At 35.4% G+C, this 17,151-nt stretch overlaps 1 protein-coding gene across 1 annotated transcript in view; it reads left to right on the top strand.

Annotated features, from left to right (window-relative positions):
- CTDP1 (CTD phosphatase subunit 1) overlaps positions 1 to 17,151 on the top strand; it is an 87,536-nt gene that overhangs the window by 62,239 nt on the left and 8,146 nt on the right. The window contains exon 12 of the mRNA XM_082752888.1: positions 2,984 to 3,171. Within this exon, the coding sequence (XP_082609014.1) occupies positions 2,984 to 3,171 (188 nt within the window). The remainder of the gene's footprint in view (positions 1 to 2,983; positions 3,172 to 17,151) is intronic.

Raw genomic sequence — 17,151 nt, 5'->3', positions numbered from 1 at the left:
TTAGGGAAGCAATACTTCTAGATAGCTTCCAGCTTTCTGGGTTTTCTAGCAGAATGCTGCCTACCAGAAGACTAATCATAGCTTTAGCATCTAGAGCCTGCCTCACTGGTCTTTTTCTTCCTTCTCCCAATCCCTTCCTTATGTTGAATATTTTGGACGAGATGTTGTTTGATCCTTCTCCCCTATGTTCTTATTAACCTGTTCTTATTTTCCCAATTTTCTATTGTGATTTGATGTTTACACTTTGTATGTAGTTCTGTTTGGTCTTTGGTATCTAATATGTTTCTTGCTGTGAATTAACTTGTAAATTTATTTTGAAACAGTTGTTTTAATTCTAAAACCAGTTAAACAGTGGTAGGAAATAAACTAAGGAAGGCTTCTTTTTCTTTTTAGTGCATAATTTTGCATTTTTTTTTACAACTGCTACTCTAATCTGTAACCTGAATGTAGAACTCTGTGTTTTTTAAAAGATTTACACAGATGGGACTCACTATTCAGGAAAAAAAATAGAATATCTGCTTGTGAGAGACATCTGTAAAATACTTCTTGGAGAAGTATTGCTTTCGCAATGAGGGTATGCAATTTTAAACACAAGACTTGCTGGAAAGGAGTTGGTATAGCTGTAGATTTCTTCTATCATTTGACTGTCAGTTTGTGGACATGTTAGTTACGATGAGTATCATTCTAATGAAGATATACAAGCATTGTGTTCCTGCCATCCCATCTCAGAAACTGTAGTACTAGAGCACTTCAGATTTTGCATTTTCTATACACACCACTTCACACACTTCGGCAGGATTCACTGTCCACTTATCTCTAGCAGTCTTTCCAGTCTCTTTGACCATCAATTTGCATTCCATGGTTCCATATGTGTGACAACTTCTGGTCATGGGAAAAGCAGTTTGGATTAAATGAGCTGCATCTCGTCTAATACGTGAATACTGATGAGCTGTATCTCATCAATAATGAGATCTGTTAATTTGACACAGCAATTCTTGCAGTTTCTGCCTGAAAATGTCATCTGTGTTCAGATGTGCTAAGCTGGTAGGTGGTTCTCTTTTATTATGTCTTCTCCACAGTCCTCACAATGAGAGAGCTGGGTATTAGCAATGTTTCATGTTAATAAAAATGTATCAAGATAAGGGCCAATGGAGAACTGGATTATACCGTAGCTCGAAGAACCTAGTAGGTTACTTTTCATTTTGTTTAACAATCATTCCAACCCAGGATAGTATAGCATTGATTTTTAAAACCAGTTTGTAAAGCTTGAGCTGCATATCCCTGAAAAAAATAAATGTTTTGAATATAATGTTTTGATGACTATACTTTATAACAAAATGTCTTTGCTTTCTCTTATGCTGGTGAGTCTCAAAATCATCATTCTGCATCATTTATTTTCTAACGTGCATCTATATAGATGGTTAGAATCCTCAGTGGAAAGTAGCACAAGGAAGAAAAATGTTCAGTCAGACTGGAGTAGCTGACTACTACTGGCTATGAGAATATTAATAAATCCCTCAAATCTGTTTGTTTAGCAGAGGACTGAAGACAAATGCTACATATTTTATCTTTCTGAAGTCAACGGGAGAAGTATGGTGGGAATCACCTACATGTTTGAAGTTGCCATGTAGAGCACCTTCATTATCATGAATCATGTGTCTTGCCTCTCTCATAGGACATCGTTAAAAACATAAAAATAGGTCTTTTGGTGATAACAAAACTGTATTTTCTATTTCCTCTCCCATCTTGCTTGCAAACTCTCCCTTGAGTTTTCTTTGTTAAAAAATGGTATTTCATTTACCTCTACCGTATTTGCGATGCAATACTGGAAAGGCGTTGAATTTTGCACTTAGTTTGAGAAACGGAGTAGCTCTGAGTTTTCTGCCATGCATATCAAGGTAAACAAACAAACAAAAAATTGAGGTGCATTTATGAAGCACTAGATACAAAGTGACCTTTCTTATTTCATGGCTTTTGTTTGCCTTTTGGAATTTATCTATTGCAAACGGTGTAAAATCTTTTGGTCTGTGTTCATACACAGAGGTTTTCTTTGTCTTCAAAAAGCAGATGTGGCATTAGTGAGAATTGAGACTAATGAGATGTATTTCAATTTATGCTAAGAAAAACTGCTTTTAGGAATAATGGAATGCGCACAGTTAGCTTCTTCCCATATCCTCCTGTGGGATCTTCACCTATATTTTCACATGATTTCTTATTTTTCTGAAGGTTGAATGCTAACTAAAAGGATACAAACCTTTGAAGCCCAGCAGGGTGGATCATGAGTATGATTTGCTTTTAGTGTTAGTTTCAGGAGTTCTGGACCTGACGGAGCAAAGTAACATGAATTTCATACTCTTCCAAAAACAATGCTAACTTCTTAGAAACAAAGGCCAAATAATTGCTTAATGAAATACATAACCATATTCATAAACTTGCATTTATTAGCATAAGCAGACAAATTGGTTACAGCAGGATTCATTATGTTCAATTGCATTAGTACTGTAGTATTTAGGAATACACTTAAAGTTACGTATCTATCTAGAAATATCTGAAAATGTAAGAATAGTTACTAGCTAGAGACTTGAATTTGCCTTGCACGAGTGGTTGTTTATATATGTTATAAATTATCTTATAAAATATCGATCCCTTTATGTTACAAATATTGTCAATTTAGAAATTAATATAGTTTATTGTTTACAGCTTCAGTATTACTATAATTAACTGCAAATGCCTTCAAATGTAGCTGTATCATGTATGTGAGTGTGTATATATATACCTATCAAGTTGAGCAGACAAAAAATATTTAATTTGAATAGAGCTGTTACAGAAACTTCAAGCTATTTGTGTTTAATACGAATTTTCAAAGAGAAAGTCAAAAAAAATTTGAAGCATATCCTTAATGATTACCTAAGAGTTATCTAGTAATTACAGAAGAATAATTCTAGTCTGTTAGAGGATGCATTGACTCTTTACTCTTTGGCAGGTTGATGACATCTTAGGAGAAGGCAGTGATGAAAGTGATAGTGAAAAAAAAAAGCCAGAGAAGGAAGGTGAAAAACCTCAGATTAGTGCAACAGAGACTGTAGGAATGAAAACAGATCAGAGACCCGGATCATCGTCGTCATCATCGTCATCATCAAGTGAAAAAAGCTTAACAAGCAGCGTACCCAGGTATGAGTTTTTTCAAGTGTAAAAAGAAGCGTTAATGATGTTTCACTGTGATCCTGCACTATTTATTGTGTTTTTTGACAATATGATCTTTGTTGTTGTTAACCTCAGTGTGTAGGTGACTTTTCTTGGTAGCTAGCTGAAGTTGCCCTGCTGATTTCTGCAGTATTTGGGGATTGTTCTTAAAGAAATGGTTGTAATAAATATCTATTGAGAACCAGGATCTCATCTGTTTTGAAAGAACTGAAGATCACTAACCCATACTTATTTTAAAGTAGTCTTGATCTTGAATCAAATTTGGGACAATGTGCTTTGTAGAGTTAATTTAAATGAAATATTAAGTACGGTTTTGGGAAGCTATGGCATTTTTGTTTGTTTTTAATTCTGAATTTTTGAGATTTATTTTTTTAGTGGGAAATTCATAAAAATGACGTTAGAAACTCATTTAAATAAACTTACTAGTCCCTTTTGCAAAAATTATTTTGATGTCCCACCGTTGATTGTTTGAACAATGGCTATGAAACCAATTTGCTGGTAAACTAGAACTTTATGAAATAAATGCCTATTTTAAATACATTGAGGAAAGGTACTCAGTCTGCAACTCCCTAAGTTTTTAAGCCTGACAATATATAGAAGACAATATAAGATGAAGATCATATCAGTTTTAATTTAGAATTGCTGGGATCATCATCCTGTACCACCAAGTGTTAAAAATAAAAAGACATGCACTGTAGCTTTTCTGCTTGCTTAATTGTATAACATATTGTCTTCTGTTGTAAGAATTTAAGCTCAGGAGCTTAAATGAACTAATAGTTTTTCTTTAATAGTGGGTAATGTACGTGGTAGGATTTAAGCGATTTATTTACGTTATTTTGACTTTTTTGACCTATTCATGTGATACATTGGAACCACCTGCTTAAAGATTAAAGCAAGTACTGCAGTCCAAGTTAAAAGTTACTGCCTTCTGAACAGTAAGATGTAACTAAACATGAGATCAGCTCACAAAGTACTGATACAGTTGTTGATGTTGTATGCTTTCTAGGCAGGAAATTCTGCTCGATAGAAAGGAGTCTGTCATCCTAATTCCATTTTAAGTTTGAGTTTTGGATTGATGTTTTCATGGTCGATCAGTGTTAGATGTGGTAATGGTACCAGAGAGATGATGTAAGAACAGTCATTAAACAGCAGGATTGAAATAACCCGGAGCTTCGTCCATTCCAACACAAATAATGGTTACAGTTTCCGGGGGCCACGTTTCTAAAAACTAAGGGCTGTACAACCATACAGCAAGATCAGAAGTTTCTGTTGTGAAATTTGGCATCCTTGAGGTGTTAGGAGCATAACAAGGCTGAAATTATATTTAGTAATTTTCAGTTATTTCTGTTCTGTCATACATGTATAGTCTGGTGTTGCATTTTATTTGTTACCATGAACGCCATCACCTCTTGCCACATTGAAAAAACAGGCCTATTGCAAAGGCCTGCCCCAACCATTATTTGTGTAAATCTAGCCTTGGATTTAAATCATTGTTTCACAACTTACTTTAATCTTCCTCACGTTCCTATTTTAGCTATTAATGTGTCCAAAGTCTATAAAAGAAAAATAAATTTTCAAAAATCATCAAGAATTGAAGCTTTTACCACCTTCCTTTTTGCCAAATGTGTGCATTTCAGTATGTGTATTCCAAACTGGAAAATTTTGGTGTTCCCTGATGGTACAACTTAATCTGAATATAACTATAGTTCAGACAAGCTAAGAGTATGTTTAAATGGATGAATTTCTTTGCATTTCTAACACTCAGAAAGTAAATATTCTTTGTATGTAGTGTACATAGGCAACTAAAAAATTACTGCGGCTTCAGCTAGGTTTTTTTTTCCCAGAAATAATGGTGAAACATTCCAGACTGAAGTCCAGGATCAGCTTCTAACGACAAGTGCTTCTGTTGGCAGCACAACTTGCTGTTCTCACATGAGCAGGATGTTCTGCAGAACGTTAATGTCGCTTCTGTTTGGAAGTGAATTTGAAGGCTCTGAGAAGGAAGAGGCCTCTGGGCATGCAAAACAATTTATTTATATACTTGACTATCAGGGAACTACCGTTATTGAATAAATTTCCAATGTAAACATTAAGTATATATTTCTATTTAAGAACATTTACTTGAAAGCTGTCGTTATCCTTTTTTTTTTTTTTCCTTAGCTCAGAAATGTGTTTCTAATACACACTTTCTCATAAAGAAAACTTTCTATTCAAGGATCTATGCCCTATCCCCATCTTCACCCCAACTATTTGCGTTCTTTTGTACTAGTATTCTCAGAATAACAGTCCTAATTGTCCCTATTTAGACTTGTAATAAAAAACATATGGCTATAAAACTGCCAAAATATTTCCTGATATACATGCAGTTATGTCATGTAACCATGTCTAGTAGTGTAAGGAGGTAAGTAGCAAAAAGTTGCTGTATAATTATGAAACTGCAACCTGCTTTAAAAAAAAAAAAAACTCTTTATCATGTGGGGCAAAGATCTAAAATACTCATCTACCCAAACATTTTGCTGTTGTACTAATTAAATACACAATGCAGTCATGCCTAAAAGCATGACTTAGATTCCCAGTCCGTCTTAGATGCATTTAGCTTAAAGATCTAAAAAGCAAACTGGAAAGGAGGGAAATTTTTGGAAAATAATAATTATGATTGAAGACATTTGTCTTTCCAGAAATTGTCTTCAGATAGCCATTTTAATAGGTGGGATCAGTCGCATTCAGTTGCCTAACACTTTTTTCTTACATAACTCCACTTCAGTGGCTTGTATCGTTGCCAGTCATAAACTGGTAGAGCTAAAACACATTTAGATTTTTTCTGTATTTCACACTTCATTGCTTTTGGAAAAATTTAGTAAAAATGGTTCAGCCTCTTGAATTGAGGAGAGAAAATTCTATTTAAACTTTAAATAAAAAAATAAATTAAAAAAAAAAGCTTTTCATTATTTGGAAAGAACTTCTTGTGGCTTGTTAACCCTTTATTTTGGAGTGTTGGATCTCAGGTAACAGGTAACCTATGGATCAAGTCCGTACTTTTTTGAGTCGCTGATGGAAGTTGACCAAATACAGTCAAGTTCCAAGTATATGTGTTTCTCCAAAAAGTTTGTTAGGCACATGTTAGGCAATCCTTATTAACACTTCATATGATTAGTAAAGGATTTCATACCCAGTATTTCCTGCTGGAAAAACTTATAAGTAGTCTAATTGAGAATGGACTAGGATTCTAGTGATTCTGACCTAATTTGAGTGTCTACATATACTAGGGTAAATCTCACTCCTTAATACTTCTTTGCTTCAAGGTGCAAAAAGTTATTTTTACGAGAAAACTGTGCATAGGATAGCTATACTTGAAGAATGTAGTTACAGCCCATGCTCTGTTTTGTCTCTTGTTTTATGAAAAATAGATTTGATCAGAGTGAAATGCTCTCCAAACTTCTTAAGTGATTTCCTTCCCAGAACAATCTTTATGGTACAGTATATACTGACAAGTTATTTTAATGGTATCTTTACTCATTTATTTTAAAAATGAATTACTTTTGTAGCAGGAAAGTTTCAACAATATTAGAATATAATTGCAAATGTCTAGACAAGGTGGGGAACTTAAAAAGTAGAAGAAAAATTTAAAAGAAAGCTGGAAGTCTTACTCTTAAAATTGCATCCACCTGCATGCATGCTTCTGTTCATCATCCATTTTACTATCTTTAAACTAGATTTCTTTTTCATTTTAAGGATGCCATTTGACCACAAACATACTTAAAAAAAAAAAAAAATCATTCTTGTGTTCCATTCTTAGAAAAAAATACAGAATAGATTTTTTTCATTTGCAAGTGTAAGCAATGTTGCAGTTGGCTAACCCAGTGCTGCTTTTTGCAGATCTATTTGAAGACTTCTAGTGCAGAAAAAATGACTGTTCAAGTGTCATAAGTCTAAATTTGTATGCATGTTTGCCCTAAAATATGGCTGTTAAAATCCCATTTTGATGATATGAAGGGTTACATTATACCTGTGTAAAACAGAAAAATAATCATACTAACTGCCTGAAAGACTTTTGAATTTCAATTTTGCAATATATTGCTCAGTAGACTTGAGTTATTGTAACAGCAAGCGTACAGCCTTCTTAACAAATCAAGAATTTCCTCTTATGAAATGATTTACATCACTTAAAGCTTTTCCTTGGTTTTACTTGTCATTTGTCTCTTATAAGACAGTTTATCTTTCAGTCTGTGTCTATTTAAGTACCATAACCATATGGAAGATCCAACATGAATTTTACCCTGAAGAATAACAATATTCTTTCTACTTTGCTGTGCCTGAAATGTCTTTTAGCTAACTCATTTATTTGTCTTTTCTTTGTTAGATGCGCAGAAGGAGTTGTAATGCTTCATAAATTTCTTTTCACACAAGAATTCAGAAGTGATTTCTGTGAACAGATTATACCAAATTTGCTGTGCTGTGTTCCACATAACCTTCCTAGAAAGTTTTTGCTAACAGAAAGGTGATAGTCTCTGGAGGTCCTTCTGTGGCAAATATTTGATTTTTCAAATTTTTCTCAATATTAAATTAGGTCACAAATCTGCTATAAAACTAGACAGTTTTTTCCTTCTTCAGAACTATGAGGTATAGCTATGGCATGTTATATCTAGGGGGCTAACTAAATCATACAAAAATGCTGGGTTGAGAAATAAGTACAACCTGCTTTTTTTGAGGTTTTTGCATCACTGTTTTACCAGTATTAAGTGAGGGTGTAGAGGATTGGGTTTTCTATGCCTTTGTAACCCCACAGGTAGATGAAAAGATGCTGAAAATTATTGGTAGGTAGACGTAGTGGTAGATGTGATCTAAGGAACATAAATATGTAGTGCTGTTTTATTTGATATCGAAGCTACCCATCAAGAAAAAGTCAGGCATGCCTGACTAAACTTCCTGCTTAAGGAGTGTTAAATTCCTTTAAAAATAAATAAGGAAAGAAAAAGCTAACAAAATTTGAAAGAAATTATCTTGGAGACCTGCCACAAATAGTGTTGTTATAAGTTTTTGGCACTGAACATTTATTTTCAGGAAGACTGAGTAGAAAACTATAATAAAAATTAAGTCTGAGTTTTGAATTTTATTTTTTATTGTAAGTGAAAAATACCTTTCTTCTTTGTTTGCTCTTACGTACTGTCTGAGAAAACTGTTCTGCAGGAGGATATTTGAAGTATGAGATTAAGACATATATTTTGCTTGTTGTTTTGTTGTTTTTTTGTTTTTTTTTTTTTGTTTTTTTTTTTAAGATAAGCTATCTTGCTATTAATATCTTAAACCTTCAGAACTAGTTTGTGTGCTTCTACCCCCACCCCCCATCTTTATTTTTTAGCTTTTGTATTTAATTTTCTTCCGTTGCTGTGGTAAAGTTTTTCATTCTATTCCTAATTTGAAGGAATTAAGTTTTATAAACTTGTATGGAAAATTTTTTGTGGGCAAGTCTACAAATTAATAAATCATAGTTTAAAATATTTCAGCTGTTCAGAAAAAAAATAGCAAAGCATACAATAAAGTTGTCAGTAATGGGGCTATAACTCAATCCACAGTTGGTTTTGAAGAATCTTCTGGTTTATTTCTATATGCCATTCAGCTCCAAAAAAAGGAAAATTTTGTACCACTGCTGCTTGATGAGTTATCACTTGATCTATGCAGAATTAGGCTCTTTTATGTGCCATCAAATCACATTTTCAACTGTGATTTCATTTATATAATAATCTGTATTCCAAATGTACTAACATCATGACCAGCCAGCATTATAATCAAGTATAATAGCAAAATTTTGCTTTGCTCAGAAAATTATAATAGCCTTCTCTTTGTAAGGGACATTACAAAATGTAGGTTCCTTATCTCTGTGGAGCTGTTGGTCGTTTTTCATTTCACGCATAGGTAGTCTCAGATGTAGTGATTTTTCTATGGTCACTCTTCCAAGTTGGTGTAATCCAGAGAAGGATTAATGATGATGATGTGACTGGGTGGGGAGTAGGGATTCCTGGTGAATTAAAGCGGTGATACCAGAGTTGTGTGGATGTATTTCTTTCATTCAAATTTCTTCAAAAATAAATCAGAGAAGAAACTATAGCAAACACGTGAAAGAAGTAGTAAGAAATGAAGTAACAATCTCTTTGTATATGGTAGGCACACAGCTCTCAGGAGGAGCAAACAGCAGTGGCAACAGTGTGCCTTGGTACTTAAAGGTCTTATCTACGTTGATATTTTAGCTCAGGTCAGGAGCAGCGTGCCTTTGAAGCAAGTGGTTGTCACTGCTTACCATGCTTTGGTGTGTATCTCAAAGGGTCTGTCCCGTGCACAAATCAGCTCCTTTAGGTGAATGTAAACTGGGATTTAGCTGCAAGATCTTACCTGCTGTGCTCCAGCTGCTAATGCACATTCAATCCACAAGATGGGAATGTGGATTGAATGATAGTCCAAAGTAAAACTATTTCTGTATTTTCTGTCTTTAATCAGCTGTAAGGTTCATATGTAGCAATATGCCAAATGTATTTCTTCCCTACGTACAATGTCAATAAGGCAACAGTAAGTCAACTCAGATACTCCATTTAAACTTAGCTATGTGTTCAGAGTTGTGTCCTAGTTTTATTATTTCTGATAGTTACTATCAGAAGTATACAGTAACCACATTTTTGTCTTTCTTTTTTGATAATTTAAACATTGGTACATTGCAGTACATTGCTTAATTTTAAAATTTATAGTGGGAAATTACTTAAATTATGAGAGCATCACTGAATGGTAAAATCAGCTATATAATGAAATATGCACATGGGTTAGTTTTTTATGAGTACTCAATTAAGTAGATGAGATATTCATATCTGCAAGCTTGTTAATGAATTTAATGGCCTAAATTTTCAAGCTGTTACTAAAAATATATCTACTTGCAAGTTCTGTTAATTTCCAGGTTAAATTACAGTTGTTTCCAGCTGCTGATTAGTCTTGTTGGTATACAGTGTGCATGTGGGTATCAAGTAAATAGTGAGAGAAATATTTCAGAAAGTGAATCTGAAATAATCAGTAAGTTGGAGTTACAAGTGGTTGCAGTTGGCCTCATGGCTTTTTTCTGAGCAGTGCTACAGTTAGCTTTACTCCTATAATATGTTGTTTGTAAGAATTTTATTATACCAAAAAGTAGAGACAGCCTAGATCTTTGTACTTGAAAATATGCCATAGTTTCTTTTTTTAACCTTTTAGTTGACTGAACTTGACCTTACGTGCTTTGAGGTTCTTAAATAAAAAGCATATTTACTGTATTTTCTTTAGCAGCTCTTCAAGTAATGAAAAATAGAAACTTCTTGGCAAAAATATTTTGATGGAGAGGCAAAAATTAGTTTTTTACAGGACATGTTTGTCAAGCATGTGAGCACGTTACTTGTCTTTTTTAAAAAAGTTTGGATTTGACATAGATAAAATAATACTTTTTCTGTTGTTCTTAGAAAGCGATGACAGTATTAACCTCAAAGCATCCAATTACACTGAACAGATAACGTTTGTTAAAAAGCTTTCTCGTGGCTACCTGTAGCAGCCTTCAGGAAGACATAAAGGTGACCCAATGAGTTCTCAATTATTCAGAAAAATGCCACATTCAAAAGTCAGTTCTCAATAAACTAAGTTCTTGTTTAGGATGGTTGTCTGGGAAAACAAGCAGCCCAGTAGAATTTTGATGTATAAAGACATGCTTTCATTTTCAGTTTTAATTTTGAACAAAGCTGAGTTAATCTGTAAACTACTAATATTTTCTTACATACAGTATTGTTTTATGTAGGTAAGTCAAATGTTGACTTCAATATTTCATATATATTAGGTTTGATTATAATGTAGTCTTAAAAACCTATCTGACTGCAAAGCTGCATTTTATTTCTAGCTCTGAATCAGCTAGAATATAGATCGTTCCAAGAAATTATAGGTTTGGTTTTTGGAAGGATGATACTTTGCTAGTAATAAATTTACAGCTGAGTGCCTTTTATCTGGCTCTCTTATTACTTCTCAGGCAACTGTTACTGTGACTTATGATTTCATGGACAGCAGGAATACTATGAGAACATTCACATAAGAACCAAGAACAAAGCAGTTCATAATCATCTTCAGTTTTTGGTATGTGAGCTGCATCTACGCTGGGGGGAAAAAAAAAAAAAAAAAAACAGAAAGCTGGAAGTATAGTGATTCATTTATTAGCTTCTCTTACTGTAGTGTCATAGTCAGACTCAGTTATTACAATAATCTCAGTGTTTTCGATGCTGTATGTTCTTTGAAATTTAGTTTTATCCACATACAAAAATATGGGCCTGAAACTAGAAGGATGCTAGAGAAGTCCAGATGAACAAAAGGAATGTTTCACCTAGAAGTAAAGCCAGTGGATGTTTGTGTTCCTTGATTTCTGTAGGACTTTGATCTGAAACTTCAATCAGCCTTTCTGCCTTTTCCATGGTCTACTAGTATGGAGAGTTGTGCAGGGAGAAGCGGTTCAAATTTTCAGGAGGTTTACAAAGATCTATCTGTTAGTGTCACATCTTCTTAATAGCCCATGTTTGTTTAGCTGTGTTTTTTTTGTTTGTTTGTTTTTGTACTGTGATTGCTGATGCATCAGTCTGTAAAACACTAGAAACTATGTGATGATTGATTATGATTGGTGTCTCAACATCTGGGAAGCGTGTAATTGGTTTACCTTGTGCTTTTCCATGTCTAGTTGAAAAGATAGTTTTGCTTCTCTCTGTGGTTGCTGTCACTGGAAGGATATGAGCATCAGACTAGCAACATATTACAAATGCCATATATCATAAAAGCTGTTTCCTTCTTCCAGAAGGAGGCTGTGGTAGCTCAGGAAAATGAAGGGGTACTAGAAAGATCTGGAAAACAACAGAAAGCACCAAATAATTTTGAGTGATATTTAAGGCAATGGATGATGAAAAGGATAGGAAGAGTAAATATTTTAGCAAGTGATTTAACTGTCTGCCCATCGTTGTGCTCTAGTACTGTTGTAAACACAGGACCAGCACACAGCTGGTTTTTTTCCAAATGATTTGAAATGTATTTGAGAGGAGAAGAGGTAAGGACAAGGAAGCACCACAGGTGAATACTGCCTCCTCAGAATCTGCTGGCTCTCAGATGTGTCCCAAGGTACTTACCACTTGGATCCCATAACAGGGAAATTGTGCATGATTTCATATCTTTGCAGGTCTAATCTAAGACTTGTTCAGCATCAGACTTTTCACTTGATCATAAGATTTCCGGTAATTATTTCATGAGGGTGCTGAGGGAGCTGGCGGATGTGATTGTCGAGCCACTTTCTGCCATTTACCAGCAGTCATGGTCAACCAGAGAGGTCCTGCATGACTGGAGACTTGCTAATGTGACGCTCATCTATAAGAAGGGTCATAAGGAGGATCTGGGGAACCACAGGCCTGTCAGCCTGACCTTGGTGCCAGGAAAGGTGATGGAACAAATCATCTTGTGTGCAATCACACAACGTGTGCAAGACAACCAGGGGATCAGGCCCAGCCAGCATGGGTTCATGAAAGGCAAGACCTGCCTGACCAACCTCATTGCCTTCTGTGACCAGGTGACCTGCCCGGTGGATGAGGAAAAGGCTGTTTAAAGCAGGCAACTCTTTAGATGTGGATTTTTATTTAACCAGAAAGTAGGGTGCCGGAGAAGTACTGTAAATGATGCGTGTGCATGATTAGTCCTCTAAAATGCCACTGTCTGTGCTGTGATGGAAAGGGCTTAAGCTCAGAATAAACTAGTTTTCACGGAGTAATACAGCTCTTAGATTTAGTATTTTTTTTCTCAAATCCCCTTTTGTTTTAAATATATATATATACTTGTATATATATACACACACACATATATATATACATATGTATATGTAATATACATAATATAATGTTTGTCAGGACTGTATTCTGATTTTTTTCTCCTTTGTAAAATAGTTGTTCTGTGTAGAAATTTAATCAATGCCCAAGAGAACAGGATGGAAATCCATTGTGCAGGGGGATGTTCCAATACTCGAATTAGTTCCCACTTACAACAAAATCAAACTCTCAAAATTATCCTGAAAGATTACTGAGAAATGCAAATATACCTTGTTGTATGTTGAGAGATGCATAAATCAATAGGAAAACAAAAGCATGTTTATTCGTCTGTTTAAGCTGAAAGTCCTTTTTTTTAAGGCTGCAAGCACACATCACTGATACGTAGCACAAGAGATACTCTCTCACCTCAGGAGAAATCACAGAAGGACATCATTTACTTTGTCGCTGCTGCCTATAGATTCTGAACGATCAGAGGCCTGGAGCATCTCTACAGCGAGGTCAGGCTGAGAGAGTTGGGGTTGTTCAGCCTGGAGAAAAGAAGGCTCTGGGAACACCTTTCAGTGGCATTCCAGTATTTAAAAGAGGCCTACAGGGAAGCTAGAGAGGGACTGTACCAGCAAGTGTAGTGGTAGGACAAGGGGTTTTAACTAAAAGAGATTTAGATTGGATATAAGGAAGAAATTCTTTACTATGAGGGTGGTGAGGCATTGGAATAAGTTGCGTAGAGAAGTGGACACCTCCTCCCTGGAAGCGTTCAAGGCCAGGTTGGATGGGACTTTGAGCAGCCTGCTCTTAGTGGATGGTGTCCCTATCCATTACAGGGGGAGGGTTGGAACCAGATGATCTTTAAGGTCCCCTCCAACCAAAACCATTCTAGGATTCTAAATACTTTGAGCTGCTAATCAATGAGGTATTTCAAAGGCCTGATACAGTATCTGTTAGTTAAAGAGAAACATGCATTTTGGAAAGCATCAGATCGTTAACTGGATAAGAAAAAGAAGTTACAGGAGAGAACAGCGAGAGTGTAAACTTTCACACATTTAGACTATTAAGTAGAGCTAAAATTAACTGAGGTGCTGGTTCACATTTAGATCATGAGACTGAAATGGGTCTTCTACTTCTCTGTTTCCTACAAGGAGGAAGTGCACAGCTTATGCATGTTTGCTAAAAGTGTCAAGCTGCTAAGTTTCTATTGCAATTTTTTTCTCCTCTAAAATAGATATCCTTATCCTTGAGTCTTTTAGAAAGGCTAATTATACAATCTTAAAACTCCCTGTCCCTTCCAAGCAAGCCTTGGTGCAGAATTAATGCACGAAGCAACTAGCTTTATTATACTGCCCAGGGAAGTGGTGGAGTCACCATCCCTGGAAGTCTTCAAAAGATGTTTAGATGTAGAGCTTAGGGATATGGTTTAGTGGGGACTGTTAGTGTTAGGTCAGAGGTTGGACTCGATGATCTTGAGGTCTCTTCCAACCTAGAAATTCTGTGATTCTGTGATACTGAAGACTGCCCCACTGCCTGGGTTAGCCTCAAGACAGTTTTATAAAGTGTAGATGGGCCACTCCAGCAACTGTAAGTGACAAATGTGCCCAGTGTTGCAGTTCACACATCATATATCCCTGGCACTTGTCCTCAGAGGGCTGGCTGTGCTCCCTAGCCTGCAATGTCAACGCTTCCTTGGCCTCCAGGAGCAGCCTGCTCATAATTGCAGCCAAAGAATGAAATTAGCATGGGAGTATGCTGATGATTATTATAGTGTGGTCTGTGACAATGTTCTCATCCTTACAAACTTCAGTATTATCACTAGTAAGATTTCAGGGGGGAAAAAAAAAGAACATGACAGGTGCCATAGCTGAATTTCAAGCGAACTGGCAGTATGTCACTGGGTTTTGCTGGCTTCTCCCAAGACGATTCTTTTTTGAGAGAACGTCTGAATTATTTCTGTTAGATGGTATTCTTAAACAATTGTATATACGTTGCTTCTTGGTAGAATTCATATCCTTAAAACATGGTGTGTTTTTTTTTGTTTTTTTTTTTTTTGTTTGTTTGTTTGTTTGTTTTGTTTTGTTTTTGTTTTTTTCAATTCAAATCTATCAAATTTAAATAGCAGCAGGATTTTTTTAAAAACTTTTCTCATTTTGCTGGGAATACTCTTTTCCAAAGCAATTCTCTCTCCATATGGGTATGATACCACTTTTGCCAAGTTTCTGTAGAACCTGGTGGTTTAATAAGCAAGGTATTCTTCACTTTAACTATAACCTAAATATGGTTAATATTACATTAAGAACAAAGTATGCTGTTACAGTTCCCTAAATATTTTATCATTATTCAGTAAAAAGCTGAACACTGGTACTTTCAACTTGTGCAAGGCATTTTAACATGATTCTGTGCTATCTTCACATTTCTTTCTACAATATGAAGGGTTCACATCACTGCAAATTGCTAAAAGGCATGTCAACTATACAGCACTGCTTTTCTTGCAGTGCAGGCAATTATCAGTCATTGCTTTGTGTTTGTATTAGGTCACATCAGGTAGAAAGTCTGAAATCCTTTGAAATAATCAGGTTAGAGTGACCATTTGCCTCTGGCTTATTTTACTCCCTGTTGTAATGCCTAGAAGTCGTGTAGATACATTTTGTTCTTTGTTGATACAAACTTGTTTAGATGTATTATACAATAATGCAGTATTATCCAGCAAATGTCTGTGTCTGCAGATAATATAACCGAGGTTACACCTGTTAGTAGGTAATGATTAAACAGTTGAGATTGGGAAGAGAAGTTTCTTTGGAAATGTGAAAAATAGCATAAACCTCTCTTATACTTAGTGTTTGCAGTAACAAATTTTAAAACTAGTGTGTAACAAATTTTAAAACTAGTATATAGAGAAGTCATTAAAATGAACTAAAACATCGATGCCATTTTTTCTTTATGGGTTTTCCTACTTCAATACTATGTCCTATCCTTGGGAGTCTGCACGACACACAAGTACTAACTGCCCTAATCCTTAGGGGAAGACGAGGTGATCTGAAGTCTTCTATCTCTTACTAGAATTAGGGAAGAGCTGTTACAAGAGATCCTTATTTTCTTGATTACTTCAGTACTAAATAGGCTTCACTTAGACATCACGTAAGAAGTGTGCTAGTATTTGGAAAATGAACTGAATCTAAAGTATTTCTTTTTTTCTAGTTTATAAAGCAGCAGCAGTTTGGAACTGTAATGTAGGTTGTCAAGATTTAAGAGTATTTACCTTCTTCTCCTTTTCTCCTGAAATGTTCTAATAACTGCTAAAGTGTATACAGGAATTGCTGTTATTCTTATGTTTTCTTTTTTTCGAACTCTTAACCATTTGTAATGATTTGGTGAATCTGTGTAACTTGAGTTCTGGGTGAAGTAATGAAATTGATTTATCATTAATGCTTCAATGCATTTGAAGTAGAAGTCTTTCTGTAGTCAGTGCCTTTTATCACAGCAGAGCCATTAACTAATAGCTTCTACCCTGGGACAATGGAGTGGCTAGAGCCTGAGGAAAAATAATTTTTTATAATGCATCTGCAAGAAGCACCAGTCCACAACAGCTGAATTTTGTAGAAGTAGACTATAGAAATCAAGTGTTTGTTATTGTCCTTTTAGATAGAAACAGTGAGGCCTGAAAAGTGATGAGAGACATTCACAAAATCAGAGAAAAAGGACAGAGAAAAGAGATGTGCTTTTCAGCAGAGGATTCTTTTTTAACTATGGAGCTAGATGAAAAAGTGCAAAGCATTGAAAGCAACACTTCTTCAGTTTGGAGAAGAGTCTGTGCACAGAGAGGAGGGTCTCAGCCACCTTAGAGGACCCCAGCATAGAGCTTAGGGAGCATTTTAGACTAATGAGACAAAAAAATCAGGTGAACATGCCTGATTTTTATCTAGCTCAGTTTTTCTTTTGCTTCTGCAGTAACGATGAGTTTGTCTTAGAATCAAGAGCAAGTCTTTTGTTTACTTTAAGTAGCATATCACTGTTAAATGAACTGTAAAATGAGCATCTTTGGGGTCAGAGTTGAAGGAAAGGGTACACATAAGCTACCTGGGAGTCAGAAGAGCCCACGACAAGGACTTAG

The sequence above is a fragment of the Aythya marila genome (assembly GCF_965140915.1).
Source record: "Aythya marila genome assembly, chromosome: 2".
Classification (NCBI taxonomy): Eukaryota; Metazoa; Chordata; class Aves; order Anseriformes; family Anatidae; genus Aythya; species Aythya marila.
This window is presented reverse-complemented; position numbering and strand designations above follow the sequence as displayed.